Raw genomic sequence first — 21,625 nt, forward strand, 5'->3', positions numbered from 1 at the left:
GAACTCTGCATGCATGATACAAAGAATCTTGAAATGGGAAGATTCTCCTGGTTAATGTCTTGGAATTCAATGTGTTTTCAAGAGTCCTTATTAGAGGGGTGAAGTCAGAGATGGGGGAGTTGCAGTGATAGAAACGGAAGTCAGAAGTGGAGATTTGCAGATGTTCTGCCGCTGGCTTTAAAGTGGGAGAATTTCAGGTGACCTCTAGATGTCAGGAAAGACCAGGAAAAATTCTCCCTTACATATAAGGTTAATTCAATAGTGTAAGAAGATACAAAGTACTCAAGAGAAATTTTTTTAATTAGTAGTTTCTGAATGCATTATTTTCTTAAGAGGTATTCTAAAATTTTTCCTTTTTTTGGTATTTTACTTATTTACTTATTTTAATTTTTTTTAATTGAGTCACCATGAGATAGTTACAAAGCTGTTCAAGATCAGGTTTCAGTCATACAATGATCCAACTCCCATCCCTCCACCAGTGTCCATTTCCCAACACCCGTGGTCCCAGTTTTCCTCCTACCACCCCCCTCCCACCTGCCTCTGTAGCTGTATGGCAGGCACTTTCCTTCTTCCCCCCTCTCTACCCCTCTCTCTACCCTTACTGTCCCCCTGCTCTCTCTTTGGGGGCCCCAAAATACAGTGCATAAATAACATCTGCACTTTTGTGTTTATCGCCGTACTAGCCAGAATTTGGAAACAACCCACATGCCCAAGGACAGATGACTGGTTATAGAAACTATGGTACATCTACACATTGGAATACTGTGCAGCAGTTAGGAAAAATGAAGTTATGAAATTTGCCTATACATGAATGTACATGAGGAGTATCATGCTGAGTGAAATGAGTCAGAAGAAGGACAGACATAAAATGATGACATTCACTGTCACTGTCACTGTCATCCCGTTGCTCATCGATTTGTTCAAGCGGGCACCAGTAACGTCTCTCATTGAGAGACTTATTGTTACTGTTTTTTGGCATATCCAATACACACGGGTAGCTTGCCAGTCTCTGCCGCGCGGGCTCGATTCTCTCGATAGCTTGCCAGGCTCTTCGAGAGGGGTGGAGGAATTGAATTTGGGATGACATTCATTTCTGGAATATAAGAAAAACATACTATGAGACTAATACCCAAGAACAGTAGAAACAAGGGCAAGGAGGATCAGCCTACAGTTGGAAACCTGCCTCAAGTACTCGGCTGGGGGGCAGGCAATTGGGATAGAGAAGGAACCAGTATGACAAAGATAGCTGGAAATGGCCACTCTGGATATGAACTGTGTGCTCAAAGTAGGTAAGAAACAAACACAATGTCCTCTCAGTATCTGTGTTGCAGACTATAGTGAATAAAATTTTATTTCTGAAAAGTCCAATTCTAGAAATTCTTTTTCCTTTATATGGTTTGTGTTTCTGAGCATACTGGAGCACTTGCTCTGTGAGACAGCTAGTGGTGTACCCCTTTCAGCGAGAATGCTAACCAAAACTCTGAAAGCCTACTCTGAACCCTTCATTTCCTTGAAATATATACATCAAGATGCATGTAGATGCATTTATCTAATTGCTTCTGTTCTAATCAGTTGACTAGACAAGGCAAATAAATATGACTGTGATACTTTTCCCTCCAGTAAAGAGAAACTTACCATCAGGATGACCGGGTGACCATTCCCTCTTTGGGGTTGATGGTGCTTCGTGGGATTTGTGAGGGAAGAGTGAGGAAGTGAACCCCTTCTTTCTTTGGTTTTCTGCCCTGCTACCTAGTGAATAATTTAGCATCTTATACCATAAAATATTTGCTTCTCTTAACAAGAAAATGTGTTCTTCTTTCTTTACTTTCAACTTGAATTGAAGTTTCTCTGTTGCTTATAGAACTTGGTTGTCATAGCAGAAGCTAAGTACCCATACTCTATCAGCTTAGCTTCTCCCTGAGTTTCAAAAGGCTCCAGTGGGATCCAGATGCAGTCCCAAAACTAAACAGATGACAGCTTCCAGGACCGCTTTATTGCATCACTAGCTCCTGAGTATAGAGTTGGTAGCTTCTCAATGGGATCTTGCCTCTTTGTTCATCTTGAAAGTTACCAACGGATGTTATTGTCAATTTTTGACTGGTATTGTTAAAAAAGATTAAAATCAACACACAAAAAAAGAATTCACTGTAGCAAATTTAGAAATCATAGTGAGTCACAAAGAAGGAATAAATGCCTGAGGAAAAAAATCAAATCAAATCAACACAAAGTGTCTTAAGCAAAAAAACAAAAACAGTTTATTCAATACTTTCAGAATTTTTTTTCTCGTTATTTCTCTATCTAGACCCCATTGAATAGTGACTTTTTTTTTCCTAGTCTGAGCTGGGTCATGAACAACATTGGTAGGTTTCTCTTGAAGTAAAGATGTATCACTGCCAGCTGTCATCCCGTTGCTCATCGATTTGCTCGAGCGAGCACCAGTAACGTCTCCCTTGTAAGACTTGTTGTTACTGTCTTTGGCATATCGAATACTCCACGGGTAGCTTGCCAGGCTCTGCCGTGCAGGCGAGATACTCTTGGTAGCTTGCCAGGCTCTCCAGAGGGGTGGAGAAACCGAACCTGGGTTGACCACATGCAAAGCAAACGCCCTACCGCTGTGCTATCACTCCAGCCTGAAGTAAAGATCACAAAGCAAAAATTATCTCTTCCTTAATTGATCCAACTAAAAGTAGAGTCAAAGCACTATTCTAATCACACTCCCCAGCTTTGCTTATTTGATCCTCACAGAGCCCGTGAGGTGATTCTCTCTCTTGCCTTTGTTACCAGCATTTTACAGGTAAATCCATGGAGGCTGTGAAAGGTGAAAGAGCTTGCCTGGGTTTCAGAGTCAATAAGTGGTGGGTTCAAACCCAGGCACCCCCTTCAGGCCTTCTGGCAACTCCTGACCACCTAATAATTCCGTCACAGCTGCTATGGGAAGGAGTGGAAGGTGGCAACTTCCCAGGTGGGAATGATCCAAGGAGGATGGAATGGTCTGGGCCCAGAGTATCTGTGTGTCCATCCAGTCCTCGTGGAGATCATCACTGGCCAGTCTTCATCCTGCCCAGTCCGTACCAACACCCACCCTCACAATGCAGGTGTAATAAAAAAATACTATAACTCAACTTCTATAATTTGTTTGGGAGTAATCTCATAGGCCAAAAATAAAAAAAAAGAGAGAGTGCTTAGTTTGAGGAATGAATTTTGAACTTGTCTGAATTAGTCAAAGCTCTTTTTTATCATTGGTGTTTTGGAGCAGCCTTCTTCTTTTGCACTGGGAGGCTTGTGGTTTCCCACTCATTGGTCCGTGGAACCAATTCCCTGACTCCCAGAGCTTTCTTTCTCCATGAAGCCGCTCGCATAACTGTGCTCCTCCTCTTGCTTCCTAGGCTGCTCCCAGCCAGCCCCGGCAGGGATCAGTCTTGCCGATGGTTTCACTGTTTTGCCCCAATTCCCCATACTTGGCTCCTGAAATTCTGACTCTGAATAGTTTCTCTAAGATACGAGTTTTAAGTATTATAACTATTTTTTTTAAACGTTTGGATCACACCCAGCAATGCACGGGGGTTACTCCCGGCTTTGCACTCAGGAATTACTCCCAGCGGTACTCTGGGGACCGTATTGGGTGCTGGGGATCAAACCTAGGCCAGCCGCATGCAAGGCAAATGCCCTCCCCGCTGTACTATAGCTCCAGCTCCATATTATAAGGATTTTTGATGAAGGATTTAAACAACCGTATCTCAAAAATAGGCAGAACCCAGCACAATCTTGGAAAACTTCATAGCAGGAACTCAAGGACAGTTCCTTAGGCCATTTGCCATCAGGACGTCCCACGCCATCTGTCATCTGCACTCAGTGACACTGATTTCGTACCGCGGCTCAGATTGGGAGACAGGTCTGGTTTGCACCAGCTCTGAAGCCTGGGACAGGACAGTCCTTTAAAGGGAGGATATTTTTGTTATTTTGTTTATGCATTGCCTCCTTTCTAAAGGTCACAAATGACTCACAACTTTTATTTCTTCTGATATGTACTGCTTTGTAGCCTAAATAATATTTACTATGTGTCTTAAATATAGCATAATTATATCCCATATAATGGTATTTCATTGTGCAGGCCTATATCATTGAAGTGTTTTCTATTTTAACTCTGTTGATGTTTAATGACCCTAATCGTGTACTTCATGAATATCTGCAATTAAAGCATTCATTCTTGATTTTCCATAGACATAATTAAAAGTTGAATGTATCTATTTTTATGTTGAACCTGTGAGCCTAACAGTCTATGAAGGCATTTAAAACTAAAGTGACCTTAAATGAGCATAAATGAGCTTTTAATCCTCATTTAAAAAAAATAGCCTTCATTCCTTTGTATGTCTCTTTAAAAACAATGCAGTAACAGTAATGGTGATGATAATTATACCACATTGTTGAATCCCATCTTTTCCACAAGAAAGTAATCCATGTAAATTTTAAGAAAGTACATCTCAAGTCTAATTTTTACCATCATATGTCTTATTTGCTTTACTATGGTTTGTCCTCCAGTCTCTAAAGCCAAGCAAAGCAAGTCGATTAGTGTTGGTATCAAGCATATGAGGCTTAGCCCCAGGACAAATTGTCTAATATTGCCTTAGTATAAAGGACAATATTGAAGTCAAATCATGGCCTTCAGGTGTACCAAGTAACTTACAGAACCTGAGTTTTCTTTCAGTTCTTGTCCTTATATTCCTTTTTAAAATACTTTCACTTTTATTCCATATCATTTTCTTTGGGGCATATTATTTATAGGTATTATTGTTTCTTTAATGTAAGAAGCAGTTTATATCATAATTTTACGATACCTGAAACTATAAACTGTGTTCTCCCTGTTTCACACTATCCCTCATTCTGTCTTTCCCTCACACTGTGGAAAGAAAATGCATTACTCTACTCTTGTGCACTGTGTGACTGTCCTAGGATTGCTTTTGGGTGCTCCACCTAGAGCACTAGGTGTTCTATTGTCTTTGGCATTGAATACTATGGATAGTTGAAGGCTTAACGGTCTTCATTTGAAAGGATTTATTGCTTTGTTTGTTATTTACAGCTATCTGATGTTTTCTCTTTAAAATTCACACATGTTGGGGGCTGGAGTGATAGCACAGCGGGTAGGGCATTTGCCTTGCACGTGGCCAACCTGGGGTTCAATTCCCAGCATCTCATATGGTCCCCTGAGCACTGCCAGGAGTAATTCCTGATTGCAGAGCCAGGAGTAACCCCTGTGCATTGCCGGTGTGACCCAAAAAGCAAAAAATAAATAAAATTCACACATTTCAAGGCTGGAGAGATAGCACAGGGGGTCTGCCATGTGCCTTGCAGGCCACACAACTTTCATGTGGGCAACACTGATTCGGTCCCCAGCATCAGATGGTCTCCCAACATCGCTGGGTGCAGTTGACACTGCAGGAGCAGAGGAACGCTACATCCTCAGTCCTCACATTGAACTGCTGACTCGGTCAGGTGGCCAGGAGGAGGTCCAGGACCCTGAGCACCTTGTGCGAGGCTCCCTGGGGGAGGTGGAGTCTTTTTAGACATTTCACTAGGATGTGAATCTTTGTCTCTTAGTAGTTTGGGGGTAGAAACTCAACCATTTTAGTTTCTATATTTATCTTTTCCAACATAAGAAAAGTTTATAAAAGGTTTTTCTGTATTTATTTTGCTCTCACTTTATTTTACACCCAATGAATCTTTAGCCTTTTCCCATTGTTCTTCATTTAGGTCTTTGTGTTTTGTTGGGAATCACACCTAACTGTGCTCAGGGCTTACTCTCAGCTCTGAACTCAGGAATCACTCCTGGTAGGCCCAGGACTGTGTGTGGTGCTCGGGAATGAATCGCAGTTGTCTGCGTGCAAGGCAAGTGCCCAACCCACCTTACCACCACTTTCAGCCACTAAATCTGCATTTTTTAAAAACCAGATTGTGTTTTGCATACAAGTTCTTGATCAGACTTCTACCCAGCCTCCCTTCTCTTGTTTATTACTGTTGTAATGACCAAAAATTGCACAGAGTTGGTTGTGAATCTCCCAGTTGTGATGCTAACTGACCCCCCCACCCCGCCGCCCCACACAAACACACTTGGTTGCGGTGCTCATACTCTTTAGTTGCATGCATATGTACACTTTAGTTTCACTGCTCAGGAGCATGCCTCTAATTGTGGTGCTTGCACAACTTTTGGGGGGCTGAGGTCCTTTTACACATGTGAGTGGCAGATTATAGACTTTTTTGTGGCATAAGAAGTCACAAATGGCAGTGGTGCAAAAATCATATGTGGCATGTAAGAAGGTACGTGGGATCAAACTTGCAGCCTCTTGACCACAGGGCAGGTGCTCTCAATTCTTCCTTACTCTGGCCTCTCTTCACTTGAACCCTGTGAAGTGCATCCAGTCAGCCCTAGATGGAATCGTATCTTCAGTTCTTAGTAACTTATAGATATCCCAGTGGTGTTAGCATAGAAGCTTCAGAGTCTGCTCTGCCCTTCCCTAATGCAGTGAGGTTTCACCTTTTGTTTACAGTTGGGAGAGTACCCCCACACCTGTCCAAATGCTCATCCTCCCAGAGTTCTGTCTTAATTTGCAGCTCTGGAGGCATCCCTAGAATTTCTGGTTCTACATTCAAACTCAGCAATCCCATAATATAACAATAACCATTCTTTGCCTTTCTTTCTTTTAAATTTAGGACTGAATTCTTAGAGATTGTTTCTTTCCCAGTGCTGGTGCATTTTATTTAGAGAGGGGGGCTCAAAGAGGGTGTTGTAGTTTATCTCAATCCTTAACCCACTCACATTCCTTATTTCTGGTTCCAAATTGGTAGGAAGGGTCCTACTCTCCCCTTTTTATTCATCTCATAGCAACAGGAAGGTGAGATTAGGGATCTTGTTTGCATGATAGCCTTAACTATGTCCTCTGGCCTTGATTTTTATTTTTACAACAGCATTTGCTATTTTAAAAACAGTAGTAGTTACTATTGTTTTTCTTCAAAGGTTTCCAATAATGTTGGCATTTCTAGTATACCAGGTCTTGGTACTTCCACGTGCACCAAGTGCCACGATTCTCCTTCCTTATGTCTCTTTTCACACAACCCCTCCCACTCCACCTCTCAACCCTGCTCAGAAACTGGCTATTCCCCCACCTCATTTCCCTGATATCACATATGGGTAAGAACATCCAGCATTTGTCCTTCTCCCTCTGACTTACTTCTCTTAACCTGGCTCCTTCTAGTTCCAACCAAGTTGTAGCAAAAGGGAATCTTTCAGTTTCTGTTTTTATTTTTCAACTAAATAACATTTTGTTCTTTATATTTACAGCAATTTGTTTATCTAGTCTTAATCATCAGGCATTTGGGTTGCTTCCAGATCTTGACTATTGTAAATAGCACCGCAGTGAACATAGGGGTGCATGTATCTTTTTGAAAAAATGATTTTATATTTTTGAGATGAACATCAAGGAGTGGAATCAGTGATCTTGAATTTTAAACACTCTGAGCTTCTATGCACACATGTCTACCCTCATTTAAATATGCATATGTGTTGATACTTATAAAGGGAGAGGGAGGGAATAGTTATAAAGAAAGAGGGGAGGTTATTTGATAAGAAACCCTAGGACATCAACAGGTCATTTGAACCTTTGCTTTAATAGTTTTGTTACTATTTTTCTCATGTTCTCCTCTTTATCACATGACTTTGATCTCAGTGCTTAGGCACACCTCTAAGAATTCATTAACTCTCAGATGCAATTTTAGCTCCCATTTTGTCAGTAAAATGAGTAATATAGGAATGAGAATCAGGATCTTCTCTGATGTCAAGCATTATGTATGAGCTCCATGGGACAAAATATTTGAAACTAACATCTTATAAGAACATCTTATGTGGGCAAATTTTATGTGGGCCATTTTTTTTTTTCAGTATTCCCCATGCCATATATAACCTGCCGAATGATATCAAATATCCTATGTTCAGGTATAGCCCGAATCATTCTCTGATTCAAAGAATCATAGAATCATTCTCTGCTGAATTATTGGTGAGACATGCGCATAAACCCCTAGCAGAATGTGAAATTTGGAGTGTATCGTACACAGATGCTATTGATTGCCTGTCTTCCTAGAGTTTTAATGGGAGGTCATAAGAACATGGCTCTCTAACGCGAGCTTTTCCAGCTTCGTTCTGATGACCATCACTGTACCTTCTCTAGAGCCAGAGACATCAACATTCTGACTTCAGCCTCTGCTGTGTCTCCTTCCCCTAGGGAGGACGAGCATGCGCTCATCCAGCAGTACTGCCAGACTCTGGGAGGTGAGTCCCCTGTGAGCCAGCCCCAGAGCCCAGCTCAGATCCTGAAGTCAGTAGAAAGGGAAGAACGTGGAGAACTGGAGCGGATCATTGCAGACTTGGAGGAGGAGCAAAGGTGTGTGAGACCTGGGGAAGGAACGCCATTCTCCTCGGGTAAAATTCCAATGGGCCAATCCTTTCCTGGGAACTTCGACATGGCTCCCACTTGTTGGCTTTCTAGACTGTCTCTAAGGAGTCATGAAGTCTAAGCTGTAGAGGACGCGAGTGTGTGGGAGGGGAGGGTGTGCAGGAGAGCTGTTCAAACTCTTGCCTACAGCCATTGCCTCACTCGTGATGGCTTATCTCACTGTTAGATGAGATAAGCATGGTACCTAAAAGAAAATCAGAGGCTGAGCTACACTTGGTCTTCACGGTCTGGGAAGGAGAGGAGCCCGGGTCCAGGAGAGGCATCCCACGTTTCCTTCTTGCTCTTAGGAATCTTCAGGTGGAGTATGAGCAGCTCAAAGAGCAGCACCTGAGAAAGGGGCTTCCTGTGGGTTCGCCCCCGGACTCCATCGTCTCTCCACATCACACGTCCGAGGATTCTGAACTCATAGCCGAGGCAAAGCTCCTCAGGCAGCACAAGGGTCGGCTGGAGGCGAGGATGCAGATTTTAGAGGACCACAATAAGCAGCTGGAATCTCAGCTTCACAGACTTCGACAGCTGCTGGAGCAGGTGGGGCATCTGCAACCCAGGGTCACCCCTCCCCACGCCCTACCTGGGGACCCATCGTCCAGGGGTTGGTGTTGGTGTTGGTGTCGGTAGACAGAGCCACCTCCAGTGGATCATGTCTCACCGCCATGGGTAAACAGGCTTAGCCGTTTAACCTTTTCGAAACCTGAGCAGTGAGCCCTCATCAGTACCCCGAAATATGTTTGTCCTGCTTAAGGTGAAATTTTCCATTCTTCTTTGACACAAAAAATCCACCTTGGTTCTGGAGAGTTGAGGGGAAATATCCTCAAACATAGATCTGCATCAATTACATGGGGGAAGCAGCAAGCATTTCTGGAGATTAAGGGACAGGAAGTGACCTCAACTCTTCATGCCAACACCCTTTCTTCCAATAATCTGTCTTCAAGATATGAGTAATAGATGGTTGTTAATTTGGTACTATTGCATCCAAACACTGGTTCATATTTTATGGCAGTGGCTTACCACTTTCCCGACAATAAGAAAAACAATTTACATTGGAACTGCATATATGTGTAATACAGAGCAATACTTGTTATAGAGATCTGGTATCTTGTATTTTCTCCTTCTGTCCTAATTGTTTTTCTTTTCTTCCTTGTTTTGATCCCCATCCTCTCCTTTCCTGTTTTCCATTTTTTTCTCTCTTTCCTCATACTGGCTAGGACCTGCTAGATCCTTTTCATACCATTACTGTACAATTACCTATTTTGAAACACAGTGTATCTTGGAATACAAAATAAAAATCAGACAAATTCTTCCTTTCTGATTCCTGCAATCTTGTTAGGGTCCATAACACAATAATATGATATCTAACATAAAAACATAGCACTGTCATGAATGAAATACTTTATTCCACTTAGCAATTAGATAGGAACCATATCCCAGCAATAGTAATGATTAAACCTTTGCCATTGCAACCGTCTGTCGTGTGGAATCCCAAAAAAACTGGTCTGGAACTTGTCTTTCTGGAAGAACCCTCAGCATCAACTTTCACAGCATCTTTTTCCTCTTTTCTTTGACATTTGACAATAAACAGAAGGCCCTTCCCTTCTTCAGAAACAAATTATTGAATCAAAGGCAGAAGCAACTTTTTCCCTGGTGATTTTCTTAAATTTAGAAAACTCATCTTCTCACAATTGCTGCCAGTGTCTTTGAACTAGCCGTAATCTTGCAAAGCAGTATAATGTCTGCAGTTACCTACACAGCAGGTCATAGATTCTCCCTTTTAGTTTGATTATACACATTTCTGCATGTCTGCCCATGTCTCAGAAGCTGGGGAAACATCACAGCCTCCAAATTGGGCATCATTAGAAAAGTAGTGGTTTCCTCAGAGTGACCCAAGGTCTGGCTTTCTATAAGCCCACCACTGTGTACATTCCCCTACAATGGAAAAGTTATATTGTGCTGTGAATGGGAAGTTTCTGGAAGGTACCACCTACAGGGTGAATTTTCCCATGAAGTGTCTTTAGATTATGACATATTAGCACTAACCACCTAACACATGGATCAAATCGGTGCTGAAGAAAGTTACACTTGAGGCCTGCAGATGCTCTTAGGAGACCTAAAAGCTCCTCTGCTCCCCCACCCTCTGCTCTCCCCGTATCATTAGACGGAGCTGCCTAATGGCTCATGTGCCTTCGGATTGCACTGTAATGCTTTCGGAGATAACTGATATCTGAAATGGCTCTGTATCTCCCGGACTGTAGAGCTCTTATCTCTTCTTAATGATTTAGCACGAGTGCCAGAAGTAGATGGAAAATTTAACTCTGAGAGAGGAAAAAAAAAATAACTGGCAAAACTGCTAGACTTCAACTAATACCAATTTAATGTGAAATGACATCAAAAACCCACTAACTTCTGCTTTCCCTGTAATTGGTCAGCCCCTCATAAAATTCTTTGGCCTGGACACATTTTACCACCCCCTAGGATATATATAAAAGAACCCCAGGCCCAAGGGGATAGAGATGGAGATAAGGGGCTTGCCCTGTATGCAGCTGAACTCTGACTTAATTCAGGCATCAGGTACGGTCCTCTGAGCATCACCAGCAGGAATTCCAACGTGACACAGTTGCATAGGACAAGACAAGTTTTCTTTTTCAAAACTATTTATACTAAGCTTCTAGGATTTACCAAACTTATTAGTCACACCTATTAGTCACACTTTTCATGCAAGCATCATTTAACCCCACATCCATCACCAAGCATCCAGTCAGGCTGCCTTCTACCTGGGTCTTGAGGACCCCTCCCAACCCAGCCCCCAGTGTAAACTCAATTCAGTGAACAAAATCATCAGTTCAATGACTTTGATTATTTGTTATTCTCTTACTAGGTTTCTCTTCCCTCCTTCCACCATCTATAGGAGAGATACTTGACGACAGTTGGTCTGGGGGTGGGCGGGCGGAGGTTGCGGGGGGGGCGGAGGGCAACTTCTCAGTGATGGAGCACAAATCCAAACATCTGAATTCAAAGCGGACTCTTAACAGCTCTCCAATATTGCCTTTAAATATTGATTTGAATATGAAAATACTATTTATTTAAATTTTGGTTTACAATACTATTAATAATGGATTGTTATGGACATAACAAATCCATCAGTGAGCAGATTCTGAAATGGAATGGATTTACTCTGAGAAGCAGTGATAGAATTTTTTAGGACAAATGAAAAAAATGTCTACGAAATTCATTCAGTTAATATAAAAAGAATAGGCAAAATAAGTCCCTCAAGGTGACAGACTGATTTGGAGATCAAGTAAAGAAAGAAAGAGGGTGGGGAAGCGATAGTACAGCAGGTAGGGCATTTGCCTTGCACATAGCTGACCCAGGTTCAATCCCCGGCATACCATATGGTCCACCTAGCACCACCAGGAGTAATTCCTGAATGCAGAGCCAGGAGTAACCCCTGAGCATCACTGGCTGTGACACAAAAAAATCGGAAGGAAGGAGGGAAGGAGGGAGGAAGGAAAGGAGGGAGGGAGGGAGGGAGGGAGGGAGGGAGGGAGGGAGGGAGGAAGGAAGGAAGGAAGGAAGGAAGGAAGGAAGGAAGGAAGGAAGGAAGGAAGGAAGGAAGGAAGGAAGGAAGGAAGGAAGGAAGGAAGGAAGGAAGGAAGGGGATCCTATACTACTCATGCTATATTTGCAAAGGGCGAGGGCGAAGAACTCTGCAGGATTGAATTATCCATGGGGGGGGGCGCTGGGGATGGTAAAAAATGTTCTCTTAAGAGTTATTTGAACCCTTGCTCTGTTCTCACGTCTGACTGTGTGATTTCAGCCTGAATCTGATTCTCGAATCAACGGCGTCTCCCCCTGGGCTTCACCCCAACAATCTGCACTGAGTTATTCGCTTGACCAAGACTCAGGCCCGCAGTTCCACTCAACAGGTCTGTGAGCCTCCCCCCACCCCGCACCCCTTCTCTGTTGCTTTGCCATTTATTCATTTGCTTCTTTCACTTTAAATGGCATCTTTGCATACATTTGCTGTAGGGCACCAAAGGAACTTGGTATTTTCTTGCGTCTTGACTGAGTTACACAGACCTTTTAATAAAACCCAAGAGGCAAATGTTTTCAAATAATAAGCTACAATGCACTGGTTTCTAAAACATGTAGTTTTACTAAATTGCATTTTGGTAAAAGATGGGCATAATTACACTTTCCTTTCTTTGCCCTAGGAATCAATCGTTTCATGTTCATTTGTTTCAGTAAGGTTTCTGTCTTGAATTTTGTGTGTGCATATATGAATATAATGCTGAGGAATATCATACTCAGTCTTGGATTTAGTAAACTACTGTTTCAATCTAGGATCTTGGATTAATCCTGGCATCCCAGGATTCTACTCTTTCTGCCCCAGTGTTTACAGATGCTGCCACTCTGCCCCTCACTTGGGTTCAACGCCCCGCAGCCTGTCGTAGGGCATAAGGGCTCCTGTCCTTTTCCCAAGAAGGACTCTCTCAACCAGACACCAGAATTACTATCAGAAAAATTCAAATTCTAAAACGCTATTAAGGACACAGCCTTCCCCTTCAATCAAATGTACTTTATCCTTTGCCACATTATTCAAAACAAAACCTGAAATATTAGCATTGTTTTTCATTTTGATTTAAATAAAAACAAGCTTGGCTGTTGATTAGAGAATCAAAAATATCAAAGTAGAACATTTCTGCTGACGTCTCCCGAAAGTTTGATAGATGGGAAGGCAAAAAAATAACACAAGGTAGAACTTTCTTTCTCAAAGGAAGAAAGAAATGCTTGTCATGTGAAATGACAGAATCCTAGCTAACACATTGAAATAATACGGCTACATTCTTTTTATTTTTTTGCTCATGTATTTCCCCCTGACATATAAATTCTGTCAACAGAGGCATGTAGAGCATTTTATTTGGGGAAAGTTCTATTGCTAATGAATTTCTGTAAAAAATGGTTTTGGCATTTTCCCCTAAACTTGGCCTTTTCAAGGAGAGTGGCTTTCATGTTGATATTTATTTCGATGCTAATATTTTTCTCTTGGAGTTGGGACGAGGCGGAAGCTAATTAATTTTAGAACCTGTTGTTCTTTTCATCCACAGCCACGGCCTCCGAGGACCTGCTGGTACCCCCGCAGGACACCAGCACCGACCTCACCGAGGTCATGGAACAAATCAACAGCACCTTTCCATCCTGCTGCCGTGAGTACCAGCCACCCCCACGCGCTCCCCCTCCCCACCCCCGTTTCTCTTTTCCTCAGTGAGTCTCTTTATGGGTCTCTGGAAGCAAAGGAAGACTAATGTTAGAAACAGGAGGGAAAATGATGTGAAAATCAGTCAAACGCCCCCCCCACCCCACCCCCAGACCACAAAGAGAAATTGAAGTTTGATCTGCGGCTTTATCTCAGCGGGCACATGCCCACAACTAACCCACGCCAGAGGTTTTTCAGCTGGCCTTAGGAGAGATAACAAGAAGGCAGATCAGAGGAGTCTATTTGTAAAAAGGACTTAACCTCTTCCAGGCAAGCTCAAGGAAGACACACATATTCCTGCCCAAAGTTGCTTTGAAGTGGCATGCCAAACAAGGCCGGGAAACGCCCTTCCTAATGGGACGCAGCCCCTGTTCTTTAGATTTTGTTCTCTCATGTCAACAGAAGAAGAGGAGGGAAAGGATCACCTTTAGATTTTTCTCTTTCCTCCTTTTTTTTTCCCCTTTTGGTTTCTTTTTCATCATTTAAGGCAGGCACAACAAAGGGCCAAACAATTGAAAGGATAACAGATTATGGTTCTGTGAATGTTCCAGTGAACAAACAGAAACCAGAAAACACACACACACACACGCACACACATATACGCACACAAACTAAAGATCGTCTAAATCCTAGAGGAAATTATCTAATTATTATTGTTTATTGATTTCCCCCAGAATTTTGTCTTTCACATCTTGGCACCTTGGCAGTTTCTGCTGAGCTTTGACCCAGATCTTTTCTGCAAGCACCTTGCCTACTGTGCTGTCTTTCCAACCCTGAACTTCTTTTAACTCTCACAAACACTCAAGAGGGTCAGTTAAAAACGCTTCACAGGGGGTGGAGCAATAGCACAGCGGGTAGGGCATTTGCCTTGCACGAGGCCAATCCGGGTTCAAATCCCAGCATCCCATATGGTCCCGCCAGGAGTAATTCCTGAGTGCAGAGCCAGGAGTAAGCCCTGTGCTTTGCTGGGTGTGACCCAAAAAGAAAAAAAAAAAAAGCCTCACAAACGCTCAAGAGGGTCACTTAAAACTACATATGCTCTCCTATAATTAAGAACAAATTTTAAGTAAATGGCTATTTCATAATTATTAGTAACACTGTAGCACTGTCGTCCTCTTGTTCATCAATTTGGTCGAGCAGGCACCAGTACTGTCTCCATTGTGAGACTTGTAACTGTTTCTGGCATATCGAATATGCCATGGGTAGCTTGCCAGGCTCTGCCATGTGGGCGGGATATTTTCAGTAGCTTGCTGGGCTCTCCAAGAGGGACAGCTCTCCAGTCCATAATTATTAGTAATATTCTAATTAATATTTTTAGTTTAAAAGTTGGTTGGCCGTGAGACCTAAAATAGAAAATATATTTATATGCTTTCTGGTGGATAGAATATGTATAATTTTCAGATTAACATATGTGAGATTTCATTGTCTTAAAAATTTCATTGCTAAAGCAGTTACTTAAATATTCACAGTAGAGCTGGAGCAATAGCACAGTGGGTAGGGCATTTGCCTTGCACCTGTCCCTCCCGTGTTCGATTCCTCTGTCCCTCTCAGAGAGCCCAGCAAGTTATCAAGAGTATCTCTCGCGCACAGCAGAGCCTGGCGTATTCGATATGCCAAAAACAGTAACAACAAGTCTCACAATGGAGATGTTACTGGTACCCGCTCGAGCAAATCCAGAAACAATGGGATGACAGTGCTACAGTGCTATTCTTATTTTAGGATACCATTAAAGACTGGATTTATATGATACTTTAGAAGAGAGTAAAAAAGTTTTTATAATAATAATAATAATAGGGCAAAATAAATCTTAAGAATATATGCATCTTATCTATAACCTTATGTAAGGGCAAATACAAAATTCCTATTGATCACATTTTATTTGCTGTTTACCAATAACATTGATTCCTTAGTAGATATACATCTTATTTGGGACCCATGTCACAGGGTACAACTTAATATTGAATTGGCGTCCTCTCTACCTCTGTCATTTTAGTTAGTGGAGGTGGTTTATGGAGTCCCAAGATCTATAATAGGGTGTTTACATATATTATCAGAGTGTTCTTTGTGTATGCACATATATTTATGGTATGTATAGTTTTCAGTACATGAGTATTACTAGTTATCTGTAAATTTGAAGAGCTCAAGTACATCCCATGTGAGAAGTAATGAATATGTATTTTTCAGTTCTTCAGAATTTACATCTCATTATTTAATGTTTTCTATTTGCTTGGGTTTGGCTTTCTCTTGATATTTATGTTCTTTCTTTTGCATTAATAATATTAAACTGGGGACTGGAGTGATAGCACAGTGGGTAGGGCGTTTGCCTTGCATGAAGCTGACCCGGGTTCGATTCCCAGCATCCCATATGGTCCCCTGAGCACAGCCAAGGGTAATTCCTGAGTGCAGAGCCAGGAGTGACCCCTGAGTTATCGCTGGGTGTGACCCAAAAAGCAAAAAAAAAAACCACAAACAATAATAATAATAATAATATTAAATGTCCAAGATGGAGATGTCATTCCATAAAAAGAAAGATTTAGTTTATTAGTTTAGTTGATTTATTTTTAATACTGATTCATATTATCAAAATTCTCCTATGTTTATTAAGTCTTTAAAAATTAATGCAAAATAGAGCACCTGACATAGACTTTGTACCTAGTATACTTTCTTCAGGATACAAGGATACAAAGGGTGAGTGAGTGAATGATTATATTTTCTTTCTGGGGAGGTTTGATTATTGAAATTTCCCCCAGGTAGTGTTCAAAAGATTCTGTAGGATTCATTTGGTTTATTGTCCCACTGAAGTTTCTCAGCTGCAACCATTTTAATAATTTTCCACATTCCCAAAGCTTTCTGGACACCTTTGGAGAATTTTTCTACATAAATCCTATTGGCAGTCTCCCAGTGCTGAGAAAAAAATCCCTTGAGCCTCTATAACTAATGAGAACTTTAAAGTTGCTTGTCACCAGAATACAATGAATGGATCTGCATGTTAATCTTGACTTTTGATCCTTTGTGAATTAAAAATTAGCATGGTCACACATGAATTTTCACTCTTTGCCATCTTAGGACCAAAATGAAACTGTAATCATAAGTCCTAATTGCATGAATTGTCTACTTAAACATGACACTTTTCTTTTCCCATAGTGTCATGCATATTGTTGCACATAACACTTCATCAGAACTCCTCTGTCTTGAATTAATATCCCAGTTAGTCCCAATAGCATCCTTGATTTACAGTCTTTTAAGTCTTCTTTTAATTATTTACATTCCATTTCAGAGCAGAGAGGCAAGGCATCAATTTCCATATCTTTCTGGCAAGGCATTAATGAAGTAAATTTAATTGTACGACTATTAAGCGACACACATACTAAAATTTCTACTGACTGTTGCAACTTTCTTATGTCACTTTTGTTCCTGTATGTTATCTAAGCATTCAGCATATTTGTAGTGAGCAGAGTAATTTTTTTTTTGCTGTCTTTAAATAACAAATGCTATTTAAATTACTTATCTACTAACAAGGCATATTTTCACTGTAAACTGCCTATATTTATTAAACTTGGGTGATATTCATCAAGAGCTCAAAACTCAGGAGTCGGGATGATTAACAAGTGGCAAAGCTCATGCCTTTAATGGGTGAGACTCTGATGAGACTGTCCCTCTCTTTCTCCAGCATTGATAAGTATGGCCCTCAAAAAGACAACAATAGCAACAAAATTCAAAACCTACCAAGCAAAGTGTTTGACTTATTTCTCTCAGAAAATTGTTTGTATAATTTGTTCAAAGGAGTATCCATATACATTTTATATGATAAAATGGCTATAGGATTCGAAATGTTGATTTGGAACAAAATGACTTTAAGTATTTGTATTCTATTTAGCTACTTTTCACCAGAGGGGAAGAGAAAAATACATTCCCTCTCCTCTGGGTTCTTCTAGGCTGGCCGAGTAACCAGATTAACATCTGACAGATTAGTAGGCAAAAGGACAGTAGATACAAGGGCCAGGAGGATTGCCCCATAGCTGGAAGACTGCTTCATGGGCAGAGGGGAGAAGGCAGATGGAATAGAGAAGGGATCACTAAGAAAATGTTTGCTGGAGGAACCAGTTGGGATGGGAGATGTATGCTTAAAGTAGATAATGGAACAAGCATGATGACCTCTCAGTGTCTGTGTTGCAAGCCTAATGTCCAAAAGTAGAGAGAGAGTATGGGGAATATTGTCTGCCATGGAGGCAGGGGAAGGGTGGGAAAGGGGATATACCTGGGATATTGGTGGTGGGGAATGTGCACTGGTGGAGGGATGTGTGTTTGATCATTATGAGATTGTAACCCAAACATGGAAGCTTGTAACTAACTCACAGTGATTCAATAAAATTTTTTAAAAAAGAACAAACTTCATTATATGTATGCAGGGAATCTGCATGGGGATAGTTTCCAAAATAAATGAGCCACAAATGAGCATGTAGATCCAAAGCTATAGCATTGGTGGCGAAGCGTTTGCCCAGGAGGTCAGACCTGGAAAATTCTGTCCAAGCTCTGTGTAGGTCTGAACACTATGATTCTTCCAGTCTGACTAAAGCGAACCATGAAACCACACCTGAGACCCGCTTGTTCTGCACTGTGGGCACTGAGACCCCCTGACACTGTCAGTGAACCTTGGTTCTCGGGGTGAGGTGAGGTTAGGCAGGAAAAGGAGATAGCAGACAAGTCTCCAAAGGGAAGTTCTGTTCCTGTTTTCCATCTCTTTCAGAGATCTCAGGGGAAGACAGATAGTGAAGCAGAAGAGTTTTACCACGGGAGGATGAGACACTTTCAAGGAAGAACAGGGATGGCCCCAGAGAGAGGGGAGAGTGTCCCTTAAGTGACAGAAATTATGAATCAATTTTGAATCCAGAAGAAAGGACTGCCGTTGCCTTGGGTTGATTATATGAAGATTTTTTTCTCCCCTACTGGCTTTTGCTTGGTGTTGTTAGGCAGGTGAGAGCCAACTTAGGGAAAGAAGTCAAGGGAAAGGATTTGAAGTCTGGTGCTCTCTTGATTTTTTTTAAGTCTTATCAGAACTGGTGAACTGTCTCCGGGGTACTAGACCTTTGTTTTGAAATGCTGGCAGGAAAACTCCATTGTATAATTCTATCTTGTCTCTCCAAACATTTATTGGCTGGGAAGGAGCTTCTTTACCTGATTGACTGCCTAGCTCAGTAGGATCTAGGTGCTGGGACATCAAGGAGAAGGGGTAGGGGACTCACATGACAGGAAGGGGGTGACTCATGTGACCTAGACCAATGCATGCCACTCTGATGTTTCTCAGACAGATGATAAGTGCTTCTTCTGGAACTTTATTTTAATAAAGGAAAACCTCATTCTTTTATTCTTCTAGGTAATAAAGAGAGCAGTGAACATTTTTGGTCAGAACTATGACTCAGCCTAAAATAATACACATGCCAAAATGACACTTTTTGGAAGGCCTGCAGTGGACCTCTTGGAAGGCCTGTTTGTCATTGCTCCAATACTACAAATGACTGTAGTACTTACTTATAATTCAACTAAGCTGACCCTTGGGCACTGCCCAGCTACTGAGGATGTCCATGCATTTTTCAGCTGTAACTTAGTCATCTGCTAGCAGTGGTAGGCTGGTTTAAGCCTGACATACCATGCAATCCTAGTAGAGGTCACACTTTTCCTTAGTATCATAGGAAAGTTCTGCTTTCACTTTTTCACTTTAAATTTTCTGAGCACAGAAAAATGAGAGATGAAATGAGTTTTAGATGCTTGATGATTCGTGACATTGTTAGCACTGCTGGGACTTAGAAAGATTCTTTTTTTTTTTTTTTTTTTTTGGCCCGAGGTTGGGGTTAAGAAAATTTTTGAGACATTGCAGTGAAAGGGAGAGATGACAAAGTAGAAGTGTCTATAGAGATTTTCCAGTTTCTGGCCTCAGAAAATTCTCTAAATCAGCTACTCTCTCCTTTATAACCAAGAATGAATGGAACCATCCTGGTAGAAAGGTGAATTCGACAACAGAATTAGAACTTCACTCATGCTTATAATTGGCCCGTGGTAGGTACAATGATTAGTCCAAATGCCTACAGGACAGAAAAGAATAAGACCCTTTGTTAATGCAAGCTCTTGTTATCATCTTTCTCGCCTTTGGGGTCTGTGTGGGCTAAGGATGACAGAAGTTAGACTCATGGGACTGGAGATTCAGTGGTTAAGGCATTTGCCCTGCATGTGGCCAGCTCAGGTCTGGACTGATCCCCAGTAGCCTGATGGTCCCCTGAGCACTGCCAGGAGTAATTCCTGAGCACAGAGCCCAAAGTTACCCCTGAGTATCACCGGAAATGGCCCCCAAAAAGCAAATTAGACTCATGCCCTGTTACTCTTCCAAAGCCCTCTTTGTCAGAATGTGTTCCATACAGTGGAATACATGGAACTGACTCTGTTCAACACATAAACTGAATACATGGCATGATTCCAGCAGAAAAGTTTGACTACGGTATAGTATGTACTGATTTGGGAGAGCCAGCTTATGTTTTGCCTGTTTTTTTGTTGTTGCTTTTTGGGTCACACCTGGCAATGCACAGGGGTTTCTCTTGGCTTTGCACTGAGGAATTACTCTTGGAGGTGCTGAGTGCACCATATGAGATGCTGGGAACCCCAGGTCAGCCTCATGCCAGGCAAATGCCTGACCCACTGTGCTATCGCTCCAGCCCCTGTTTTGCCTATTTTGGTGTAATGTTTGTATCTTAATCTTCTCAGACAGCACTGTAGCACAGTCATCCCGTTGTTCATGGATTTGCTTGAGTGGGCACCAGTAACATCTCTATTGTGAGACTTGTTGTTACTGTTTTTGGCATATCGAATATGCCACGGGTAGCTTGCCAGGCTCTGCTGTACAGGCGGGATACTCTCAGTAGCTTGCCAGGCTCTCCGAGAGGGACAGAGGAATCGAACCCAGGTCGGCCTCTTGCAAGGCAAACGCCTACCCGCTGTGCTAGCGCTCCAGTACAGTTTTGAGATAAGAGAAATCTACTAGGGAGCTAGACCTTATTAAAACATAGCCCTAAAAAAATCAACATAAAATTTTTCTCATTTTCTTATTAGCAACCTTTTGACACCTAGGAGTGATATAGCACAAGCTTTTTGCATGACTGGAAAGGGAACGAGCAAAAAAGGCACTAACAATTAATTTCCCTGTTTTCTCTCTCTTGCAGCAAATCTCCCCAGCAGACCACAGGTAAGAGTTAATGGACTGGTGGGCTGACTGTTGTTGATCACCATTAAACAATTTACTCCCATTGATTTTAGATTTCAGTGCGACTTTACTCCCCATGTAAATAAATTAACTTGCTTCACATCTAAATGTTAATTGATAAGGTAGAGCCGTTTGTCAGGCTGAGGAGAGCGCTCCGTCCCAAGCCAATACTTACAAATGCCAAAAAGTACAGCTTTTTAATAAGATACTAATGTTCTGGATAGATTCAGCTTACCACTGCTCTCCTAAATATCTACCGAAGATTGCTATCAGAAGAGATAGAACAGGAGTTCAGCAAACGCCTTACATGCTACTAACCTTAGCTCTGACATCACATAATTTCCCAAACTTCACTGTATGCAGTCCTGCAGGCCCCCGGCTTTGAAATCCAAGGGGGTGCTCAGTTAACATTGCAGTTCCTGAGCAGCCTGAACTGCTGGCCCCCATTGACTGAGAATTATAGGGAGTGGCTCCTGGACCCTTTGAGTACTCTGTGGGAGCACTCCCACTGCCGTTGCCCCAGCCAGGAGATGGCTATCATCACCACGCATTGACTTCAAGTACAAAGATAGGTTTGTTTCTCGAGGGACAGAACACGTTGATTTTTTTTTTTTCATTTAAAAT

At 41.8% G+C, this 21,625-nt stretch overlaps 1 protein-coding gene across 7 annotated transcripts in view; it reads left to right on the plus strand.

Moving 5' to 3' along the window:
* Positions 1 to 21,625, plus strand: part of UTRN (utrophin) — a 585,431-nt gene that overhangs the window by 557,147 nt on the left and 6,659 nt on the right. For all 7 annotated transcript variants that reach the window (XM_055134486.1, XM_055134485.1, XM_055134487.1 and 4 more), the window contains 5 exons: positions 8,271 to 8,429; positions 8,789 to 9,029; positions 12,313 to 12,421; positions 13,604 to 13,702; positions 20,961 to 20,983. In XM_055134486.1, coding sequence (XP_054990461.1) covers positions 8,271 to 8,429; positions 8,789 to 9,029; positions 12,313 to 12,421; positions 13,604 to 13,702; positions 20,961 to 20,983 — 631 coding nt within the window. The remainder of the gene's footprint in view (positions 1 to 8,270; positions 8,430 to 8,788; positions 9,030 to 12,312; positions 12,422 to 13,603; positions 13,703 to 20,960; positions 20,984 to 21,625) is intronic.

The sequence above is a fragment of the Sorex araneus genome, chromosome 4, assembly GCF_027595985.1.
Source record: "Sorex araneus isolate mSorAra2 chromosome 4, mSorAra2.pri, whole genome shotgun sequence".
Lineage (NCBI taxonomy): Eukaryota > Metazoa > Chordata > Mammalia > Eulipotyphla > Soricidae > Sorex > Sorex araneus.